The following is a 21,332-nucleotide window of genomic DNA, read 5'->3' on the forward strand; positions in this document are numbered from 1 at the left end:
AAAAGTTTGGTTTTTTGAAAAACAGATTACAATGTAGGATTCTGCTGGAGAAGCTCTATTAACTGATGGGTTTTGAAACCCCATGACAGTATTCCTTTAAAATACTTTAATGATAAATTCTCGTCATAGATTGCTCAGGACGCACCCAGAAATGTTGGTGACAATCAGAACCAGATGAGCGCTAGACGACAGGAGGCCTGGACTGGGAGTCAAAATAGGCCCTTACATTTCAAGTACACAGAGGCCCAAACAGCCTCCCACAGGCCCAATAAATAGCAACTGTCTATGGCATCTTACAGCAGCCCCTCTGGCATTTGCCAGAAGCCACAGATTGCCAGTCCGGCTGGTGACAGAGCAATGAAGGGTCTCGGGGCTGCAAATCTATTTGGATTTGTGACTAAAGAAATATTGTGTTTGTTTCTCGACCCTGGGTTTTCTTTAAACTACTCAGGGACATGGCATATTACTGGCATCCAAACACTATTTTCTGCTGCCAAGTTAGGATGTCTTTTTTCATGGAAATCTGTGGCAGCTGCTGATGAATATAATACCACAGATCGTTCAATTTACAGGCTTAATTATTTAGTTGCTATGACAAGGAGTTCAAATTAAATATCCCTGTCCAAAAAAGTGGAAGATCTCCCATTAAAATGCAAGAGAATTTCAGCTGTAGTTCTTATTAAGGGCAAAGCCATTTAAAATATTAGATTAAATTAAACACACACAAATGATCTATAGTACTTTAATAAATACCCGAAGCTGCATACTAACAACAGTGCCCCTTTTTGTTTTGAAAACTGCACTGGCCTGGGGTACTATTGCACGCCATCTGGCTTCTGCTCCCTGTGATCCTCGCTGCTGCACTGGGCAGTGTGTGAGCACAATAGAGCATAATCAGGATATACAAACTAAAAGATTACTTATTTGCTTTATTACGTGTGCAGCAGTGTGTATGAAGAAGCCTGACTCTAGCGTGGCGCTCCCTACAATACTAGTACTAGTAATAGTATCTATGGGATCTGACTATTCATATGACATGGGATTAACCTTTTCTGGCAAACTGTACGGGCTGTTTGGGGCCTTTTTTAATTAATTTTAATTTATTTTTATTATAATCTAATTTGCTAAAAGTCACCACTATATTGTGCTCCTTCTGGTCCTTGCAGCTGCATGGACATAAAAAGGTGCACTCACTGCTGACAGTTGCGCTCCCGCCCTTTTCCCCGCAGTAAAATGCACAGTAAAAGGCAGGGGCGATTCTGGACATATCGCCGCCTGAGGCGGCTCCTGGATGCCCCCCCCCCCCGGGTAACTGGGGCGCTTCTGCCGCCTGAGGCGAGTTTCTCAATTCGCCTAATGGCAAAAGCGCCCCTGGCCTCAGGAGCAACAACCCCCTTGCAGTCTCAATGATGCTGGAATTCTGGGGAAAAATGCTGCAGTTAGATTCAGATGAGGGCAGGGTACTGTCTGCATGGGATCAGTATATGCTTCCCATGTACTTGGATTTTTACAAGGTACTCAGGTTTGTGCCCACAGGCCAAATGCTGGCATCTGATTCAATTGGCCCTAGGGAAATTAATGGGCAGGGACTAATGTGAATGATTCAGCACTTTTGGTACATATGTCTGCATGGCTTTCCCCAGGGTACTACCACAGGCAGGTTAATTGGCTCTTGAGAAAATTGACCCTAGTGTGTGTTTGAATGTGATAGGGACCCTAGGTTGTAAGCTCCACTGGGTCAGGGACTGATGTAAATGATGAGCAATCTCTTTAATATTAATAAATAACAGAATAAATAAAATAAGAAACAAAAGGCTGGGTAGCATGCTGCTGTTACATAAATAAGGGTAATAATAAAGTATGAATGATGGAGTCTGTTCTTCCATAGAACATACCTTTCAGCAGGGTCATTTTTTGCTTGTAATGGCAAGGCAGCTTTGTCACAGCTCCCCCTAGTGGGTATAATAAAAAGAGCTCAGCCAATTGACCACACCAAATAAAAGAGTTCTATTGCACAGATGCTATACAGATACATATATATCAGACTAACAATAGGTTAATAGCAAACTGGTTGCACTTTCATGTTCTGTCATTTACTATCATGACTGTAAAATGCAGTTCTGTCGATGGGCAATTATTACAGAATTTGACTAAATGCAATTTTCACAATGGCTTTAATCTGGCAGCTTCGCCCCATCAATACTATTGATATTAACAATCAATCGGAAACATCCCTTTCAGCTTGCGTGCTAATGAAGGTACCAATCTATCAGAGTTTGTGGGATAAGCCTGTGCACAGCAAAATGAGCGACTGTAAAAACAATCATGTTATAGTTAAACAGTATTTGCTTTCTAACCTTGGCTGCCACATAATTCTTAAATCATCCATTATCTGTCGTCCAAACTACCGAGCAATGTTACAATAGGGAGCACTGAAACTACGTATTGGTTTGTACTCATAGCATCATCATAATTATTTACTTATATAGGGTGAGCAAGTTACACAGCCCTTTACATTTATTTAACAACGGTTTTAAAATAATTAAGCAAACAAGGGTTTGAGAGACAGGAATAAGGAGAGGGTCTGAATAGAAAGATAAGGGGGGAAAGTTACAATAAAATTGAAGCCTCACAGGGCAATAGTTTGTAGCTGTTGGGGTCAGTGACCCCCTTTGAAAGCTGAAAAAAATAAATAATGAAGACCAGTTGAAAAGTTGCTTAGAACTGGCTATCTTATGACATACTAAAACTTAATTTAAAGGGACACTGTCATGATTCCTATGATATACTCTCTGTAAAGCACTGTGCAAATGTGTCAGCCCTATATAAATACCCCATAATAATACTTGATAGCGGCAGATGCAATTACACTGGAATTTTGCATTGTGGGCAAACACTGTGGCTACTTGCCCCAAGTTTTGCGCACTTTTCTTTAGTAAACAAGCTTTGTATACATGAACATGATTGCATACCATTATATTTGATACTTAACATTTGGCACTATATTTTTATGTTACTCTCTGTTAAAGATATATGGTGGAATAGATGCTAGATGTCTGCCTGTTTCAGGGGCTTCATTTTCTCATTTAATATGATCAAGCACAAAGTGAAGCCACACCTCCAAATCAAAAAATAAAATAAAATATATATATATAGAGAGAGAGCTTAAATTTAATGTTTATTTGTGGCTATTAAAATGTACCCAAGGAGTCAGGTGCATATTAGCCCAACGTGTTTCGGACCAACCTTTGCCCTTAGTCATAATGACTAAGGGCCAAGGTTGGTCTTAAGGACGGGAGCCCAAAACTGCACTGCATACGCAAGGTTACCAGAGAGGTTGGTTCGAAGCACGTCAGGCTGATATGCACCGGACTCCTTGGATACATTTTAATAGCCAAAAATAAAGATGAAGTTGTACATACATATTTTTGGAGGTGTGGCTTCACTTGATGGGATTATCTGTTTGCGGACAGCCATCACTGCTATGCAAAAAGATTTTACCAGAAGTGGGGTAGAGAGAGTCTGCATGGAAGGTGTGGCTGGAGCAGTCTGTTTGTTCTTATTTAATATGACCTGTTTCTGAGGTTGAATACACAGGCTGTAAGAGAACAACTGTATTGCTTTAAATTGAGTGACAAGAAAAAGCTCTGCTGGCTCAAGCCTGACCTCTGGTGGGCATATTCCTAGCCTGCATGTAAAATAGAATAAAAAAGTGACAATATGCCCATTGGGATATTTACATTGTGCACGACAGCCATTGTTTTCAGATTTTTCAGGGTATATGTGCACTTCCTTTGTGGTGCAGCATTTGGTCAAGGTCTCTTAATAAATATCATGGTTATGACTATATTAAAATATGGTGCATATTAGCGGCTCCATTTTTATATAGCATATTAAATATTCAGTGCAGCAGCTGTGAGGCCACAAATACAAATGAAGAAAGAAAAAATGTTATTTACATTTAAACCCATGGCACAATCAGCAATGTCTCTCAGCAGAGAAATGCCTCACACAACTTGCCCTGCGTGCTACAGATGGCAGCTGCCTGTCACCATGGTGCTTAGTGCGTCCACAATAAAAATGATTTCCTGGTTCTCATGGGGCCACCTCTACTTCCTTTCTAAATAAACAGATTATTGCCAAAAGAACATCGCCTTCCAAGCCACTATCCTTCTATTAAACTAACTGGAGGGATCCAGAATAAGAAGAGACCCATAAGTGCAACACAGAGTTTGCCCAAAGGTTTGACAGGCAGCTAATGAAGTGAGGAGTAACTAGTAAGAATATAATAGTAACGGCACACAGGGAGAGTTGACGCCTACAGTTAAACCTGGGATACTGTGGGCAACAAATCTCCCTTGAATGCTTTCCCCACAGGTGAAGAATAAATTGGTAAACTGGTTCCAAAAAACACACGTCACTTTGTTTCCAAAGTTTCCCTATATTTTCTTAATTTATGGCTGTGGGAAAACATTCAGGGGAGATCAGTTGCCTGCAATAGCCCAGATTTAGGGTGAAGACACACAGAGTTACTAGTAGCAGCTACTTGTCACCGCTACAGGAATAGACAATGCTGATTATTTACTGATAATTGTCTTTAGGCTGATGCCACACCAGGCGTAGGGCTGATTTTTTCGGCAAGCGGAAAAACGCTTGCCGAAAATTCAGCCCTACACCTGCTACTTGTGCCTGCACCCGAATGAATGAGATACGCTCGGGTGCAGGCACATGTAGCCGATATACGCATGAAAACGCGAGACTTTGCACTCTCACGCGTTTTCATGCGTATATCGGCTACATGTGCCTGCGCCCGAGCGTATCCCATTCATTCGGGTGCAGGCACAAGTAGCAGGCGTAGGGCTGAATTTTCGGCAAGCGTTTTTCCGCTTGCCGAAAAAAATCAGACCTACGCCTGGTGTGGCATCAGCCTTACATGTGTAGCAGAGGCAATTCTCACTATTGTCTATGGCAGGGGATTTTCTTAACTGTGTCTCCTCTGTGTGCCATTAACCTAACCCAGTGATCCCCAACCAGTGGCTCGTAAACATGTTGCTCACCAGTGGCCTCAAAGCAGGTGCTTATTTTTGAATTTCTGGTTTGGAGGCAAGTTTTGGTTGCATAAAAACCCAGTGTAATTGCCAAACGGAGCCTTCTGTAGGCTTTCAAGTCCACATAGGGGCTACCAAATAGCCAATTATAGCTCTCATTGGCACCTCCAGGAACTTTTTTCCTGCCCTAACTAAAAGCATGGTATCCAAAAAAGAGGGCGAGTCAGAGCCAAACAGGCTGGGTCAGAGGCAGACTCTAGATTAGGGGTGGCCAGACTTTTTTCGTCCGCGATCGACCGGACTGATGTGGAAGTGAGGCATGAATGCATACATACGCAATGCAGCTTCATCGCGATCCACCAGAAATCCCCGGGGGATCGACTGGTGGACCGTGATCGACGTATTGGCCACCCCTGCTCTAGATGCTAGTCTGTTTCAGGGGCTCCATTTTTTCCAAGGGTTCTTGGCCTTAACAAACACTACGATTTAATAGCTCAAATTCAGTTACATACACATTTATTGCTGAATCTTATTTAATATGTCCTGTTTTCTACAATTGCCAGTGGTGGATTAATGAGATGTGAGACCCCTAGGCCAGTGTTTTTCAACCTTTTTTGGGCAAAGGCACACTTGTTTCATGAAAAAAATCACGAGGCACACCACCATTAGAAAATGTTAAAAAATTTAACTCTGTGCCCAGCAGCAGTGCCCCCCTAGTACATTGGTGCCCAGCAGCAGTGCCCCCTAGTACATTGGTGCCAAGAGCAGTGCCCCCCTAGTACATTGGTGCCCAGCATCAGTGCCCCCCTAGTACATTGGTGCCAAGAGCAGTGCCCCCCTAGTACATTGGTGCCCTGCCTACGGCACACCAGGCAACATCTCGCGGCACACTAGTGTGCCGCGGAACAGTGGTTGAAAAACGCTGCCCTAGGCTACTTTTTTCCAAAGGGCCCCGTTCTAGGCTACTCCCCTTACTAAAAGTTTAGAAATATACAATTATCTTTCAAATTATTATTAGTAACAGTAAAATAATTTCTAAAAAGTCCATCAAAATATCATGCGGTATCAACCCACATCAGAAAAACAACCAAGCGGTAAGCTTATACTGCACATGCAACAAGAAAGACCTGGTTGAATGAATGCATATAAAAGCAGCAACCTTAAAACATTGTACTTTGACAGTGTGTCAACTGCACTATCACTGCACAAAAACAATAACAACTAGAGAGGTACATTTCCTGAAGAAAATGTGAGTGGTGCTTGCCGTGGCAAAACTCGTACCCCAATATTACAATGTTTCCTTCAGTTTGGTTAATTGCCCCCTGCTGGGGCAATTAACTGCCCACCCCTCAGAAAAGTCATAGCACCCCATTCCCGAATAAGCCGCACGGTTTGACACCTCATTCATGGGTCTATGACAAACGGTGGTTAATTGCCCCCTGCTGGGGCAATTAACTGCCCACCCCTCAGAAAAGTCATAGCACCCCATTCCCGAATAAGCCACACGGTTTGACACCTCATTCATGGGTCTATGACAAACGGTGGTTAATTGCCCCCTGCTGGGGCAATTAACCACCCACCCCCTAGAAAAGGCATAGCACCCCATTCCCGAATAGGCCGCACGATTTGACACCTCACTCATGGGGCTACGACAAACGGTGTGGGACTAGTTACGCGCTGAACTTTTGTACGGAAGAATAATAAAAATAAGCCTGTGAGTGACTCTTTGCTTCACAAGCCCCACTAATAATAAGAAGAAGAAGCGGAAGAATGAGCCAAAGTGGCAGAACAGTCTATGGGGTTTCAGCCCAACACAATAAGAAATCACATGACTGGCCGTATGGCCAACTGTCACTTATACTAACGGCTTTATCACTTCATTTCTGGGATCAGAGGTAAGTGCAGCGCTGGGGGGCAGGGGGGGCATTTACAGGAAAATAGTGGTATAAATGCTTCAAATCGCTATGTAATCGCGCCACTAGGGGGCGCCTGGGATACTGGCGTTGGTTTTGCACATATTCTGCCATGTTGCTAAATATAAAATGTGATTATGGGAGAGTTGGGCTCGGGGAGCAGGGAGGCTACGAGCCTCTCTGGGAAATACAAGTAACACATAATATTTGGGGCTCAGATTCATCTTCTAATATTAATATTCACATTTCCCTGGATTTTTATATGTATTTTATAAAGTTTAAAGCTTATTGGGGAAAAGTCTGAAATGTCCCATTTGTCCCAACGGTCGCTCTGGGTGACAGTTGGGCACTTGGTGTTTAGGTTTCTCTTCTAATGCTCTAATTAATGTTCATATTTCTCTCTGTATCTAACTTTATTTATAAAATTGCCGTATCTAAAAGCTTTTTATGGAAAAAATTGCCACTTCCCAGCTGCTAATGGGCTGCCTGAGGCTGGTGACAGTTACTGACAGGCAGCCATTGCTTTCCTCAGCATCTCCTATCAGAGCTGCAGCCTGTAGTCCTATAACTGTCACTGGCCTACATGTCCCAGCATCCCCTATCAGTGCTGCAGCCTGTAGTCCTATAACTGTCACTGGCCTACGTGTCCCAGCATCCCCTATCAGAGCTGCAGGCTGTAGTCCTATAACTGTCACTGGCCTACGTGTCCCAGCATCCCCTATCAGAGCTGCAGTCTGTAGTCCTATAACTGTCACTGGCCTACGTGTCCCAGCATCCCCTATCAGAGCTGCAGTCTGTAGTCCTATAACTGTCACTGGCCTACGTGTCCCAGCATCCCCTATCAGAGCTGCAGCCTCTAGTCCTATAACTGTCACTGGCCTACGTGTCCCAGCATCCCCTAACAGAGCTGCAGCCTCTAGTCCTATAACTGTCACTGGCCTACGTGTCCCAGCATCCCCTAACAGAGCTGCAGCCTGTAGTCCTATAACGGTCACTGGCCTACATGTCCCAGCATCCCCTATCAGAGCTGCAGCCTGTAGTCCTATAACTGTCACTGGCCTACGTGTCCCAGCATCCCCTATCAGAGCTGCAGCCTGTAGTCCTATAACTGTCACTGGCCTACATGTCCCAGCATCCCCTATCAGAGCTGCAGTCTGTAGTCCTATAACTGTCACTGGCCTACATGTCCCAGCATCCCCTATCAGAGCTGCAGTCTGTAGTCCTATAACTGTCACTGGCCTACATGTCCCAGCATCCCCTATCAGAGCTGCAGCCTCTAGTCCTATAACTGTCACTGGCCTACATGTCCCAGCATCCCCTATCAGATCTGCAGCCTGTAGTCCTATAACTGTCACTGGCCTACATGTCCCAGCATCCCCTATCAGAGCTGCAGCCTGTAGTCCTATAACTGTCACTGGCCTACATGTCCCAGCATCCCCTATCAGAGCTGCAGCCTGTAGTCCTATAACTGTCACTGGCCTACATGTCCCAGCATCCCCTATCAGAGCTGCAGCCTGTAGTCCTATAACTGTCACTGGCCTACGTGTCCCAGCATCCCCTATCAGAGCTGCAGCCTGTAGTCCTATAACTGTCACTGGCCTAGGTGTCCCAGCATCCCCTATCAGAGCTGCAGCCTGTAGTCCTATAACTGTCACTGGCCTACGTGTCCCAGCATCCCCTATCAGAGCTGCAGCCTGTAGTCCTATAACTGTCACTGGCCTACGTGTCCCAGCATCCCCTATCAGAGCTGCAGCCTGTAGTCCTATAACTGTCACTGGCCTACGTGTCCCAGCATCCCCTATCAGAGCTGCAGCCTGTAGTCCTATAACTGTCACTGGCCTACGTGTCCCAGCATCCCCTATCAAAGCTGCAGCCTGTAGTTCTATAACTGTCACTGGCCTACATTTCCCAGCATCCCCTATCAGAGCTGCAGTCTGTAGTCCTATAACTGTCACTGACCTACGTGTCCCAGCATCCCCTATCAGAGCTGCAGTCTGTAGTCCTATAACTGTCACTGGCCTACGTGTCCCAGCATCCCCTATCAGAGCTGCAGCCTGTAGTCCTATAACTGTCACTGGCCTACATGTCCCAGCATCCCCTATCAGAGCTGCAGTCTGTAGTCCTATAACTGTCACTGGCCTACATGTCCCAGCATCCCCTATCAGAGCTGCAGTCTGTAGTCCTATAACTGTCACTGGCCTACATGTCCCAGCATCCCCTATCAGAGCTGCAGTCTGTAGTCCTATAACTGTCACTGGCCTACATTTCCCAGCATCCCCTATCAAAGCTGCAGTCTGTAGTCCTATAACTGTCACTGGCCTACATGTCCCAGCATCCCCTATCAGAGCTGCAGCCTGTAGTCCTATAACTGTCACTGACCTACGTGTCCCAGCATCCCCTATTAGAGCTGCAGCCTGTAGTCCTATAACTGTCACTGGCCTACATGTCCCAGCATCCCCTATCAGAGCTGCAGTCTGTAGTCCTATAACTGTCACTGGCCTACGTGTCCCAGCATCCCCTATCAGAGCTGCAGTCTGTAGTCCTATAACTGTCACTGGCCTACATGTCCCAGCATCCCCTATCAGAGCTGCAGCCTGTAGTCCTATAACTGTCACTGGCCTACATGTCCCAGCATCCCCTATCAGAGCTGCAGCCTGTAGTCCTATAACTGTCACTGGCCTACGTGTCCCAGCATCCCCTATCAGAGCTGCAGCCTGTAGTCCTATAACTGTCACTGGCCTACGTGTCCCAGCATCCCCTATCAGAGCTGCAGCCTGTAGTCCTATAACTGTCACTGGCCTACGTGTCCCAGCATCCCCTATCAGAGCTGCAGCCTGTAGTCCTATAACTGTCACTGGCCTACGTGTCCCAGCATCACCTATCAGAGCTGCAGCCTGTAGTCCTATAACTGTCACTGGCCTACGTGTCCCACCATCCCCTATCAGAGCTGCAGCCTGTAGTCCTATAACTGTCACTGGCCTACGTGTCCCAGCATCCCCTATCAGAGCTGCAGCCTGTAGTCCTATAACTGTCACTGACCTACGTGTCCCAGCATCCCCTATCAGAGCTGCAGGCTGTAGTCCTATAACTGTCACTGGCCTACATGTCCCAGCATCCCCTATCAGAGCTGCAGTCTGTAGTCCTATAACTGTCACTGGCCTACGTGTCCCAGCATCCCCTATCAGAGCTGCAGTCTGTAGTCCTATAACTGTCACTGGCCTACGTGTCCCATCATCCCCTATCAGAGCTGCAGTCTGTAGTCCTATAACTGTCACTGGCCTACATTTCCCAGCATCCCCTATCAAAGCTGCAGCCTGTAGTCCTATAACTGTCACTGGCCTACGTGTCCCAGCATCCCCTATCAGAGCTGCAGCCTGTAGTCCTATAACTCTCACTGGCCTACGTGTCCCAGCATCCCCTATCAGAGCTGCAGCCTGTAGTCCTATAACTGTCACTGGCCTACGTGTCCCAGCATCCCCTATCAGAGCTGCAGTCTGTAGTCCTATAACTGTCACTGGCCTACATGTCCCAGCATCCCCTATCAGAGCTGCAGCCTGTAGTCCTATAACTGTCACTGGCCTACGTGTCCCAGCATCCCCTATCAGAGCTGCAGCCTGTAGTCCTATAACTGTCACTGGCCTACATGTCCCAGTATCCCCTATCAGAGCTGCAGTCTGTAGTCCTATAACTGTCACTGGCCTACATGTCCCAGCATCCCCTATCAGAGCTGCAGTCTGTAGTCCTATAACTGTCACTGGCCTACGTGTCCCAGCATCCCCTATCAGAGCTGCAGTCTGTAGTCCTATAACTGTCACTGGCCTACGTGTCCCAGCATCCCCTATCAGAGCTGCAGCCTGTAGTCCTATAACTGTCACTGGCCTACATGTCCCTTTATATTCCATGAAATCCAAATAAGTGCCTGTAACCCTCCCCTTGCTTTCTATGGGATCCCCTCTATTTGGGAGCTGCCATTCTTGCTACTCCCCCTATGTGCAGATTGATACCCCCCCCCGGCCCATGTATTGGTACATTCAGTCAGACTCTCAGTATCTCTTGCTAGTAATGATGGCATGGACTGGAGCAAGGGATTGTGGGAGTTCTAGTAACAGCTGAGCGCTTCATGTTATGTAGCCATGATCTGTAACAGGAGGGCCCCCACCAATCACAACTGGTATATACCAGTACCCAAAGGCTCGGCTTTATCTGTGCCCATTCTCATGGGAAACCCTAACAGCTGGGGGGGTTTAAAGGGGCAAATGATCAGATATTATTTTACAGACAGGTGAGATTTAGATGGGAACAGATCAGCAGGTCCCTCACTATCCGCCTTCAGTTTATAGGCCCGGCCATTGGTTCCCTAGAAGTTCTGCCCTGCCCAGAGATTTGCCCACAGTTATTTTGCGCCTATATATATATATATATATTAGGAAACATAGGTATGAGTCAGTACAAGATGGCACATCTGCCCCCATTGGCTGCTCCTGGGGTGCCATGTATAATGCCAGGCATGACAGGAGCGCATTGGAGTATAACAGTGTCAGTTCCCCAACCTGTGGCCCCCCAGCTGTTGCTGAACTACAGTTCCCAGCATCCCCCTCCAACCTATGGCGCTCAGTTGTTTGTGACCAATAAAGTTTGGTGGGGATATGGTGCTGCTGTGAGGCTGCTCCTCATCAGCAGGGACTGGGCCTCATGTTATAATAGAAGGGAGGAGGGATACAACCTGTTTCACTCTCATTTCAAGGGGAACTTCACCTTATATGCTGTTATTGCACAGATTTTGTTAAGATGCTAACCTGAGAAAAATCTCATTTCACAATTTTGACGGAACAACATATTCATTTAGGGTCTGTTTGTAACATGGGAGAACTGGTTGAGGGTGTGAATAATTATACAGGTATGGGATCCCTTATCCAGAAAGCTCTGAATTACGGAAAGCCTGTCACCCATAGACTCCATTTTACTCAAATAATTTAGAATTTTAAAACTGATTTCCTTTTTCTCTGTAGTAATAAAACAGTACCTTGTAATCCTTATTGGGTGCAAAACAATCCTATTGGGTTTAATTAACGTTTTGTTGATTTTTTAGTAGAGTTAAGGTATGGAGATCCAAATTACGGAAAGACCCCTTATCCGTAATACCCTTGGTCCCAAGCATTCTGAATAATGGGTCCTATACCTGTATAAGGAAATGTGTAGCAGAGAGGGCCGGCGCATGTGAGCTCACAGTTTCTTTTGTCCCTCTCCCCATAAAGTGAAATTTCCGAGCGATATTGAGCGATTACGAGAGATTCCGAGCGACTCAGAGCGAGAGAGAGAGATTTTTTTGAGATTTTTGAGATATTCAGCGAGTTTCCAACTCATTTTTGACGTTTCTTAGGAAATAACATCTTCCATAGACGTCTGCTGATATCTCTTTTTTTTTATACCCAACTGCTCTTTTAAGAGCAAGAAGATCGAGGCGCAATGCCATCCTGCGCCCCCTGGAGGAAGGTAAGGGAGCTGCTACGGTTCCATTTGAATGAAGGGTCTGGATGTACAGAGTATAGAACATAACAGAATCTTTCTCTTTTCCCTCAGCGAGAGGCAGGATCCAGACCCCTCTCCGAGATTTATAAGGTGAGTAGGAAAGAGGGTAAAACTGGGCCCCACTCACTGCTACTGCTGTAGGGGCTGCAGGTTTTGTACCCTGGGGAATATTATGTTATTGATAAAATCCCCCTTTTATTCTATTTTCCAGCCTCCTGATGGTCGGCTGACCAAGGGTGTGCTCCTCGGAAAGGGCGGCGCTGCAGCCGTTTATAAGGTAAGGGCCCCAGCAAATTCCTAGAGGGGTGAAAGTGCTGCCCCTGCTGTGCCCAGGATCCCATTCCCTAACACCGGCTCATCACACATTGGGCTGCTTTAGGCAGACATATCAGACTGCTGTTTTGGGGCCACATGGGGCCCTTTCTTTCCTACTTGAATGTAAGTGACAGCTTTGTGTCTGTGTTACAGGGTCTCCACCATCGCAGAGGAGTGGTTGCAGTGAAGATGGCGAACATCACCTGGGTAGGGTATCTTTCTAGTTCCATTCTCCATATCATTCCTATTGGTGGGGTTGCCTATGTGAGCTGAAGGGTTTCTATTATTCCACCCCAGAGTGAGGAGTCGGTGCGCAGGGAGCTGAAGTTCCTCCAGCAGTTCGGCGGCCACAAGAACGTCGCCGATTTCTACGGAGCCTATTACCGGGCTCCACTGAAGAAGAACTCATCGGAGCTCCTGGAAGTAAGGAATTATTTGCTGTATCTTGTTTCTCCCTCTTGTGCCAAAGAGATCTCCATCGGAGGAGATATAATCCCCGGCCTGACACCATTTCTTTCTATTGCAGATTGTTCTTGAGATCTGTGACGGCGGCTGCCTCCAGGACCTCATCAAGAGCAACAGCCAATCCCTGAAGGAGCCCTGGATTGGCTACATCTGCAGGGAAGTATTAAAGGTAAGGCCACAATAACCCCTTATGGAGTCCTCTATGATTTTGCATTACATATATATATATATTTATTATAGATCATCATTCTGCTAAAATGTGTTACACTCTTGGGAATATTTAGACTTATGTCTGTTTTTATTCTTATAACCTACATCTCAATCCCCCCAGGGGCTCCACCACATCCACCAGCACCGGGCCGTACATAGGGACATCAAGAGCCCAAACATCATGCTGACAAAGGAGGGGAGAGTGAAGCTGAGTGAGTAAAACTTCATCATTCAGGTTTTTATTGTATTGCATTTAAAAAGTCATTTTTCATTGATAAATATAATCTGGCATTTCAGTCGACTTTGGACTCTGCTGGGACTTGGACCCAAAGACTGGACTGTGCAAGGAGCCTGAAGGGACTCCACACTGGATGGCACCCGAGGCCATAAGGAGGAAGGACAAGGATCCGGCGTATGACACCAAAGTGAGTTGTACTTATAATACTTGGCACAACAGGGTGCATTTACCTATCAATGTTAATGGGACATAGAAGCAGTGGGGGGAGCCGATGGCACTTTTCTTCAGCCTCTCCCATCCTCTCTACACAAATGGGTGCTGCATTCAGTTAGGGGGAGTTCAGGTTGCAAGGGAACTAAACATAAAGCCATCGGGGCCATTTCTTCCATCAGTGCTAAGCAGGCCCTGACGGGGGTTCACAATAGGCCCTGGTATTCCAAGGGCACAGGGGTCCAAACAGCCCCCCAGCAGCCCAATAAATAGTGACTGTCTATGGCATCTTACAGCAGCCCCTCTGGTATTTGCCAGAACCCACAGATTGCCAGTCTGGGCCTGGTGCTAAGTGGCCCAGTTCTAATAGATTCTATATTTTCCATTCATTGTATGCAGGCACTGATGGAAGAACCACCCCAGTAACAACTGAATCACCCACTAACCCAGTTCCCTCCTTCTAATGCTCTTTGGTGTCTCTTTTCCAGTGTGACATCTGGTCGCTGGGGATAACCGCCATCGAAATGGCCGAGGGAGAGCCACGTAAGTAAATCTCAACAATTTGTGGATATTTATTCTATACTTTGGAGCAGCAGATATTCTGTAGCAGAATGGGAAGAACTGGGACTTATTTGCTATTTTCAGCAAAAAAATACCCACTTTTTTCTTTAGATGAAATAAATAGTACAGTATATAGACATGGATGGATCTGATATATGTGTTTTTGTCTTTCAGCCTACTACAAGGAAAAACGGGTGGAGGACATCATAATCCAGAGCCCACCACCGAAGCTTCATGCCAACACCTGGTGAGTCCTTCCCAGCTCGTGTCACTAGATGCTCCCACAGCTCAGAGCTGAACTGAATGAAATGGGCTCTATTTTCACCAAATAATGCTAAAAGCTCTTTTTCCTTTTTTTCCAGGTCACAACAATTCCATTCCTTCTTGGAGTTGTGTCTGAAGAAGGATCCTGCGGAGCGATGGAGCGCCAAGGAACTCCTGCAGCACCCCTTCATCGCTGGACTGCCGCCCAAGAAGATCATCAGGGCTGAGATTCAAAAACACCTTCAGGCTCAGCAGAGGCAGCCGGCCAAGAGAGGTGAGGGGATCCATTGTATCTGGTACGACTGCGCCATCATGAACACTAAACTGAGAAGCTGTTGGGCTTATTATAGTGGCGCTAGGGATAATGAACATATTTTGAGGGCTACATCACCTTAATATTACATTTTAGTATAATAGTAACAATTTAGGATAGGAAAAAATAGGAATTAAATTTCACTTCTGATTTTGTTTATCTACACAGGAGTGAAGGAAGCAGCTCTCTGGGCCAGGGAACGGCTGCATCGCGGCGCTTGTGCCTTCTGCCGCTGCGTACACAAGACCTCAGCAGAAGAAACAGCGGCTCAGCAAATGGCACTGGAGGGCTTTCCTTGTTATTGATCCTGTGGCCAATAACATCTAAAGCCCAGGATGAGTCTCCGCAATAACATCCTAGGAGAAACACCCACAGGGAAAGGTACGGTCTCCATTAAATATCCCTATACATTGGGCCTACAGAGCCTTAGGCCAACACTTTTTTACAGTATATATCTCAAATGGTTCATTTTAGGCCCTCCTGTCCTATAATTAATTTAAATGCTGATTGTATACACAGTTGAAATAAGACACTTAGGCTTAGACATACACATGAATCTGTGTTATAATTTTTTCCCTGCCTGCACCCCTTGTACTGTTCAATGCAAAGGAGAATTCAGTGTGAGCATAAAATCCTTTGTAATGCCATTGTTCTTAATGAATACTCATAATGACACATTACTTATTGGTTTTCATTCTATTTTACAGCTCCACCAGCAGAACCTGCGCCTCCATCTGAAACTCCAGGAGAATCCGCTTTTCAGACACCCATAACTCCACCAGTGGCGTCTCCTCTCCCAATTACAGCTACACCCCCAGCATTGCAGGTAACACTCTATACACAACCTCCACCCACCATCTTTATCTCCCCTTCAGCCATAGTTCCACCAGTGGCCCTTTTTCTCCAACATCTACACCAGCACAGACTTTACATTCCAATAGTGGGATCCAGTTTTAATATGTGCAGCTCCACCAGTTGGATTCCTGCTTTTAGAGAGCCCAATTCCAGCAGTGGCACCTCACTCTGTAGCTCTCATTCTCTGTTTCTTTCTTTGGCTCCACCACCAGCCCCTCTTTCTTTTCCTGCTGCTCCTCTACCAACAGACCACCATACTAATACATCATACAGTATTTGCACTTTCACCAACCTCATCACAAACAGTGCATCCACTGCCATCAGTCTTAGCCTCCAACATCTACATTTCAGACAAGCACAGCTCCAACACCCCCTTACAGCACCCTACAGAGGCTTCTCCCTTCATAATCCACTAAAAATACTGCCCGTACATTAGATAGCTTTAACAAAGGGTTACATGCCTTTTAGCAAGGTAAAAATACAGGGACACTGACATAAACCCTTAGTAGAAGTTGATCCAGGGACTTGTCCGATTGCCCTTTGGGAGTCAGGAAGGAATTTTTTCCCCCTGAGGCAAATTGGCTCCGGCTTCAGATGGGGTTTTCGCCTTCCTCTGGATCAACTATTAAATAGGAACCTTCCAGCTACACTAAAACTTAATGTAAATGAGAACTTTCATATATATCATATCTAAATTATAAATAAATATTTTAATACATATTTGAATGGTGTTTTGCATTTTTATAGTATTGCCAGGGAAGTTTACAGAGGGTGGAGACCTGTGGTGCAAGGGAAAAGGGTAACTAAGAAGAGAAGGTGGAATCAGGGGGCAGGGGTGGGAGAAATGGGTGAGGGGAGATCAGACCTATAAACATGTCTCTGCCAATAGAACCCTTTGGGCCTAGGAAAAAGAACCCAGAAAAAGTATCAAGCTCAGGTGTATAGTAAAATCAAAATTATTTTATTAACATATACACATAAATGCTATAAAGCATTTATGTGGGGGGGTCATGTCCTTGATCTGCATTGGCTTTCCATCATTAGCAGTCACCCCATAAATTTTAATGTAGAGTCTGGAGACTGTTAGTGGTATTGCATTAATGGATAAAAGGGTGTTGGGGCAATTTGTTAGGCACCATTTTTGAATGCAAAAGTGTCATTGGTTGGAAAGGCAATTGGGCCTGTTTCCTGTGTTGGCTGGTAAACCAATCAGGTCTGCAGGCAAACTAAGCTCAGCACCCTTAAGAATCACTATGGACGTTATATGGTCTCTCCTTTGTAACAATAGGCTGCTAAATAGTTGTACGATGCTATGGTATTATTATTATTATTATTATTATTATTATTATTATTAACATTTATTTATAAAGCGCCAACATATCCCGCAGCGCTTTACAATAAGGGTTTCATACATTGGACATACAGAGTAACATATAAAGCAATCAATAACCAATACAAGAGGTGAAGAGGGCCCTGCCCAAAAGAGCTTACAATCTTAGCACAATCTCATTGGTAAGGTGGCAGGTGTGTAATTTGGGGGTAAAGAGATGAAAGAATGAAACTTTTAATTCATAATCCCACCCAACAGTACTCAGAATGATTGGCCTAAAAATGCAAATGTTTAGCTAAATATTACAGTAAAAAACCCTTTTATAAAATGAGGCTTGATTGGTTGCCTGGACATCAACTGGGCATATTGTTGTATAATGGGCAACTGGGGTGGATCAGGGGGTGTGACCATGCTTCCTTCTGAAGGTCACTTTATTTTCACTGGGGCCCAATTATTCTTGCTAGCAGGGTGCAAGGGCCACAGGTGACCAATGGGTTGATAGTTGGGCCCTCTTGGTGGGGATGGTCCTATTTACTTAGTAGAATAGGGACACATGATTGCTGATAGAAGCCATGGTCCCAGTAATGATGGGCCATCAACAGCTAGAGAAGAACGTATCCTCTGTGGCCCATCTCTCATTGCGGCCCTCTCCTCCTCTCCTGGCTGTCAAAGCAAAGGTAAAAAAAAAAAAGCAAAATTACACACTAACCTGGAAGCAAATAGGGGTAGGAAGCAGAAGCAGCTTTATTAAGATCACTGCAGCTGTTGGGACTGGGAATACTCCGCCAGGAACAGGATGGAGTCCAGGTGCTACAGAACAGAAAAATATTGTTTTTAGTGGTTATTACATGCAGCTGTTCTGCAAGCCAACACTATCAGCTCTTGAAATTATGCAGTCGCCTTTGGTTTTCATGCACATTTAAGAGTAAAGGACATTTTCCTTTAGTCACAGAAATATATCTGCAGGTTATTTCTATGCAGCCCTATAAAAAGGAAAGGGAGTGCGATTACTAAAGTGACCAATGGCAGCGGGCCAATGTGCAGCACTCCCAGGCAGATAACATGGTGTGCATGGAGGCATGGCACCCCCAGGAATGGATTAGTTGATAAAGAAGCAACTAGTTACAATCAGCAAATAAAAGTGCTCAAAAGATTTTCCTAGTTGAAGCAATCAGTTTGCTTTACAAAAGCTTATGAGCTAAATGTCGCGGCTGGAAAGGGATCATCTGGGACGTGTCAGGTTTGGGATACTCTACCACAGGGTCTGGGATTAGTGCTGCCAGTTTGGCTCTCGGTACATCCTAGAAATAAGAATGAGACATTACTGGCAATAAGTTAGGAGTGAGGCAAAGACACATTTCCTTGTGCTAATTGACAATACTGCAAGCTGCCAATAGCAACCAGCCATATCTGTTCCTTTATTGGTTAATCAAGCAGCAGTTTGCTGTTGCCTGAGAATCTTGAAAAAGAGAAGCAAACGTGAAGGGAGAGAAAGAAATAAATGTGTCTCTGCTAGGTATAAAGGCATGGGAGCGGTAAGGGACAGCAGCTGCTGGCACATATACTAGAGCCCAAAGATAAGCCTAAGCACCACGTTAATATATGAATTTAACATCATTCCCATAATGGAGAAAAGGCGGGATAGCTATATACAGGTACAAACCCTGATCCCGACATAACTTGTATCCCAAAGCTTTCAGTTCACTTGTGGAGCAGGGGTACAGGTCCATAAATGTGTATCTATCCACAAGGAGTGCCGTCTCCTTCCCTTCATACCCCTCCTTGAATGCAGTGTATCTCCTTTTTCCCACTTTCAGTATACTAGCTAAATCTCCAATGTTACTTTCCAAGGCCAGGAAGCGTGCCCAAATCTCACTGCAGAAATCAAGGGGGAAAAGAAGGAAATTCAGTTTTCCCAAATAGGGACAAAGTGAGGCTTCCAGTTTGTCAGACATTGTATAAAGGCCACATTCAGCATATAACAGCAGCATTGTGCAGCTTCGCTTTAGCTGTTCTTCCCTCTTCACTTTCCCCTTCCCCTGTGCTGTCCTTGTACACTTGCACAGGGATGAAGCCTGAGCAATGAGCAGGCAGGATTTAATCTGAGCAGGGGAATGGCATTGCTGTTGCACGAGCAGCAAAACTTGCACAGGGGCAGCGTATGAACCGAATAGAGTTTTATAGGAATTCTACCATATAAATATATGATGTTTCCCATGATACAGTTGAGGGTACAGGCCTGCTTAGGGCTCCACTGGGTAAAGCTTTTATGCTGCACTGGGAAAAGAATCATAAAATAAACCCTGCAGTCTGTGTTACATGACAGTGTAGAGCAAAAGGCTTAAGGCTGCGCAGGGGAAGGCCCTTGACTTGAGACCCTCATCTCTCACTGCAGTTTCTATGTCTGGCCGTCCATATACCAAGTCAACTTTATATTCGGACTCACCCTGATTTTTCGGGAGGCAAACTTCCTGATGTTAAAACTCGTTCAAATAATACTCTTATTGGTGTCATTGTCCTCTGCAAAAAAAATATTTAGGATATTTAGGATCCGGTTAATATTATTTTACTTATCATATAACCGCACCTAAATAACTAAACATGTACATATAACATACTATTTCACACATGTTGGTAAGTAAATGTGACCTGTCACATACCTACAAGGAAGCTACAGGCAGTAGCTCCAAAACTCTAAAGGGGCAGTAAAATATTTTTTTTCACCTAAGGCTACAAACATTTAGGTTAGTCATATAAACACCCTACTTAAACCATATATTTACTGGGAACTGAGCGCTGGGCATGCCCAATCGGTTGATGGCGTTAGAGAGTTTAGTACAGCAAACTTACGCATTATAAGCTGAGTCTTAGTTGCTCTTTTAGAGAAAATAAACTGAACAGAGAGGATGAGTTACCCTTTATTTGAAAAGCACATTTACTACAGTGGTGTATAGAGAGGCCTGTGTTTAATGCAATTATAGAAAGTGATAAGAATTGCCCTATTTATGAACAGTATATAATAGTATGTAAGCCCATATAGCTAGATATTCTTTTGGGGGCTATTTGCTGATCACAAGTCTATCCGTTCTTCTTCAGTCGCAGTTGCTGGTAATGTATAGTTGTGATATATAGTTTTGCTTGTATGTCATTTACATTGTTAGGTAATCAGTATATATATATCTAATATCAAATCAAATTCCCAGCAGTGCAGAGAAGGGAAAGGGAAAGACACAGTGACAGTTACACATAACTATAAACCCAGTGAGAATGAGGAATGAATGGATATTGGGGAGTTGTATCAGGAGTCAGAACCAGCAGTGCAGAGAAGGGAAAGGGACAGACACAGTGACAGTTACACATAACTATAAACCCAGTGAGAATGAAGAATGAATGGCTATTGGGGAGTTGTATCAGGAGTCAGAACCAGCAGTGCAGAGAAGGGAAAGGGACAGACAGACACAGATATGGGATCCCTTGTCCGGAAAACTGTTATCCAGAAAGTTCCAAATTATGGAAAGGCCATCTGCCATAATTCTAAGTTCTAAAAATGATTCCCTTTTCTCTGTAATAATAAAACAGTACCTGTACTTGATCCCAACTAAGATATAATTACCCCTTATTGGGGCAGAACAGCCCTATTGGGTTTATTTAATGGTTAAATGATTCCCTTTCTCTGTAATAATAAAACAGTACCTGTACTTGATCCCAACTAGGATATAATTACCCCTTATTGGGGGCAGAACAGCCCTATTGGGTTTATTTAATGGTTAAATGATTCCCTTTTCTCTGTAATAATAAAACAGTACCTGTACTTGATCCCAACTAAGATATAATTACCCCTTATTGGGGGCAGAACAGCCCTATTGGGTTTATTTAATGGTTAAATGATTTCCTTTTCTCTGTAATAATAAAACAGTACCTGTAATTGATCCCAACTAAGATATAATTACCCCTTATTGGGGGCAGAACAGTCCTATTGGGTTTATTTAATGGGGATGTTGTTTTTTCCCATAAAAACAATCAGAGCACCAGAGGCCCCCCCTTTAGATTAGAGGAACAGAACTTTAATTTGAAGCAGCGT

The 21,332-nt window shown here is 44.7% G+C and overlaps 1 protein-coding gene across 1 annotated transcript; it reads right to left on the reverse strand.

Annotated features, from left to right (window-relative positions):
- Positions 1-15,389: 15,389 nt before the first annotated feature.
- LOC105947458 (cleavage stimulation factor subunit 3-like) lies at positions 15,390-19,770 on the reverse strand. The gene is made up of 5 exons (XM_031902257.1): positions 19,698-19,770; positions 18,931-19,126; positions 18,447-18,552; positions 17,961-18,061; positions 15,390-15,422 (listed from the first exon to the last, which is right to left on the reverse strand). Exons 1-5 carry the CDS (start codon positions 19,763-19,765, stop codon positions 15,390-15,392), a joined length of 504 nt encoding a protein of 167 aa, XP_031758117.1. The 5' UTR covers positions 19,766-19,770.
- Positions 19,771-21,332: the final 1,562 nt, after the last annotated feature.

This window comes from Xenopus tropicalis, chromosome 5 (assembly GCF_000004195.4).
Source record: "Xenopus tropicalis strain Nigerian chromosome 5, UCB_Xtro_10.0, whole genome shotgun sequence".
NCBI classification, from domain to species: Eukaryota; Metazoa; Chordata; class Amphibia; order Anura; family Pipidae; genus Xenopus; species Xenopus tropicalis.

Excerpts from the sequence above, each read along its gene's own strand:
- LOC105947458 (XM_031902257.1), bottom strand. The coding sequence starts at position 19,765 with ATGACACCAATAAGAGTATTATTTGAACGAGTTTTAACATCAGGAAGT. Across the intron at positions 19,127-19,697 it reads TTGCCTCCCGAAAAATCAGG|TGAGATTTGGGCACGCTTCC; the intron begins GTGAGTCCGAAT and ends TGATTTCTGCAG. Across the intron at positions 18,062-18,446 it reads CCAGCCGCGACATTTAGCTC|CACCTGGACTCCATCCTGTT; the intron begins ATAAGCTTTTGT and ends TCTGTTCTGTAG.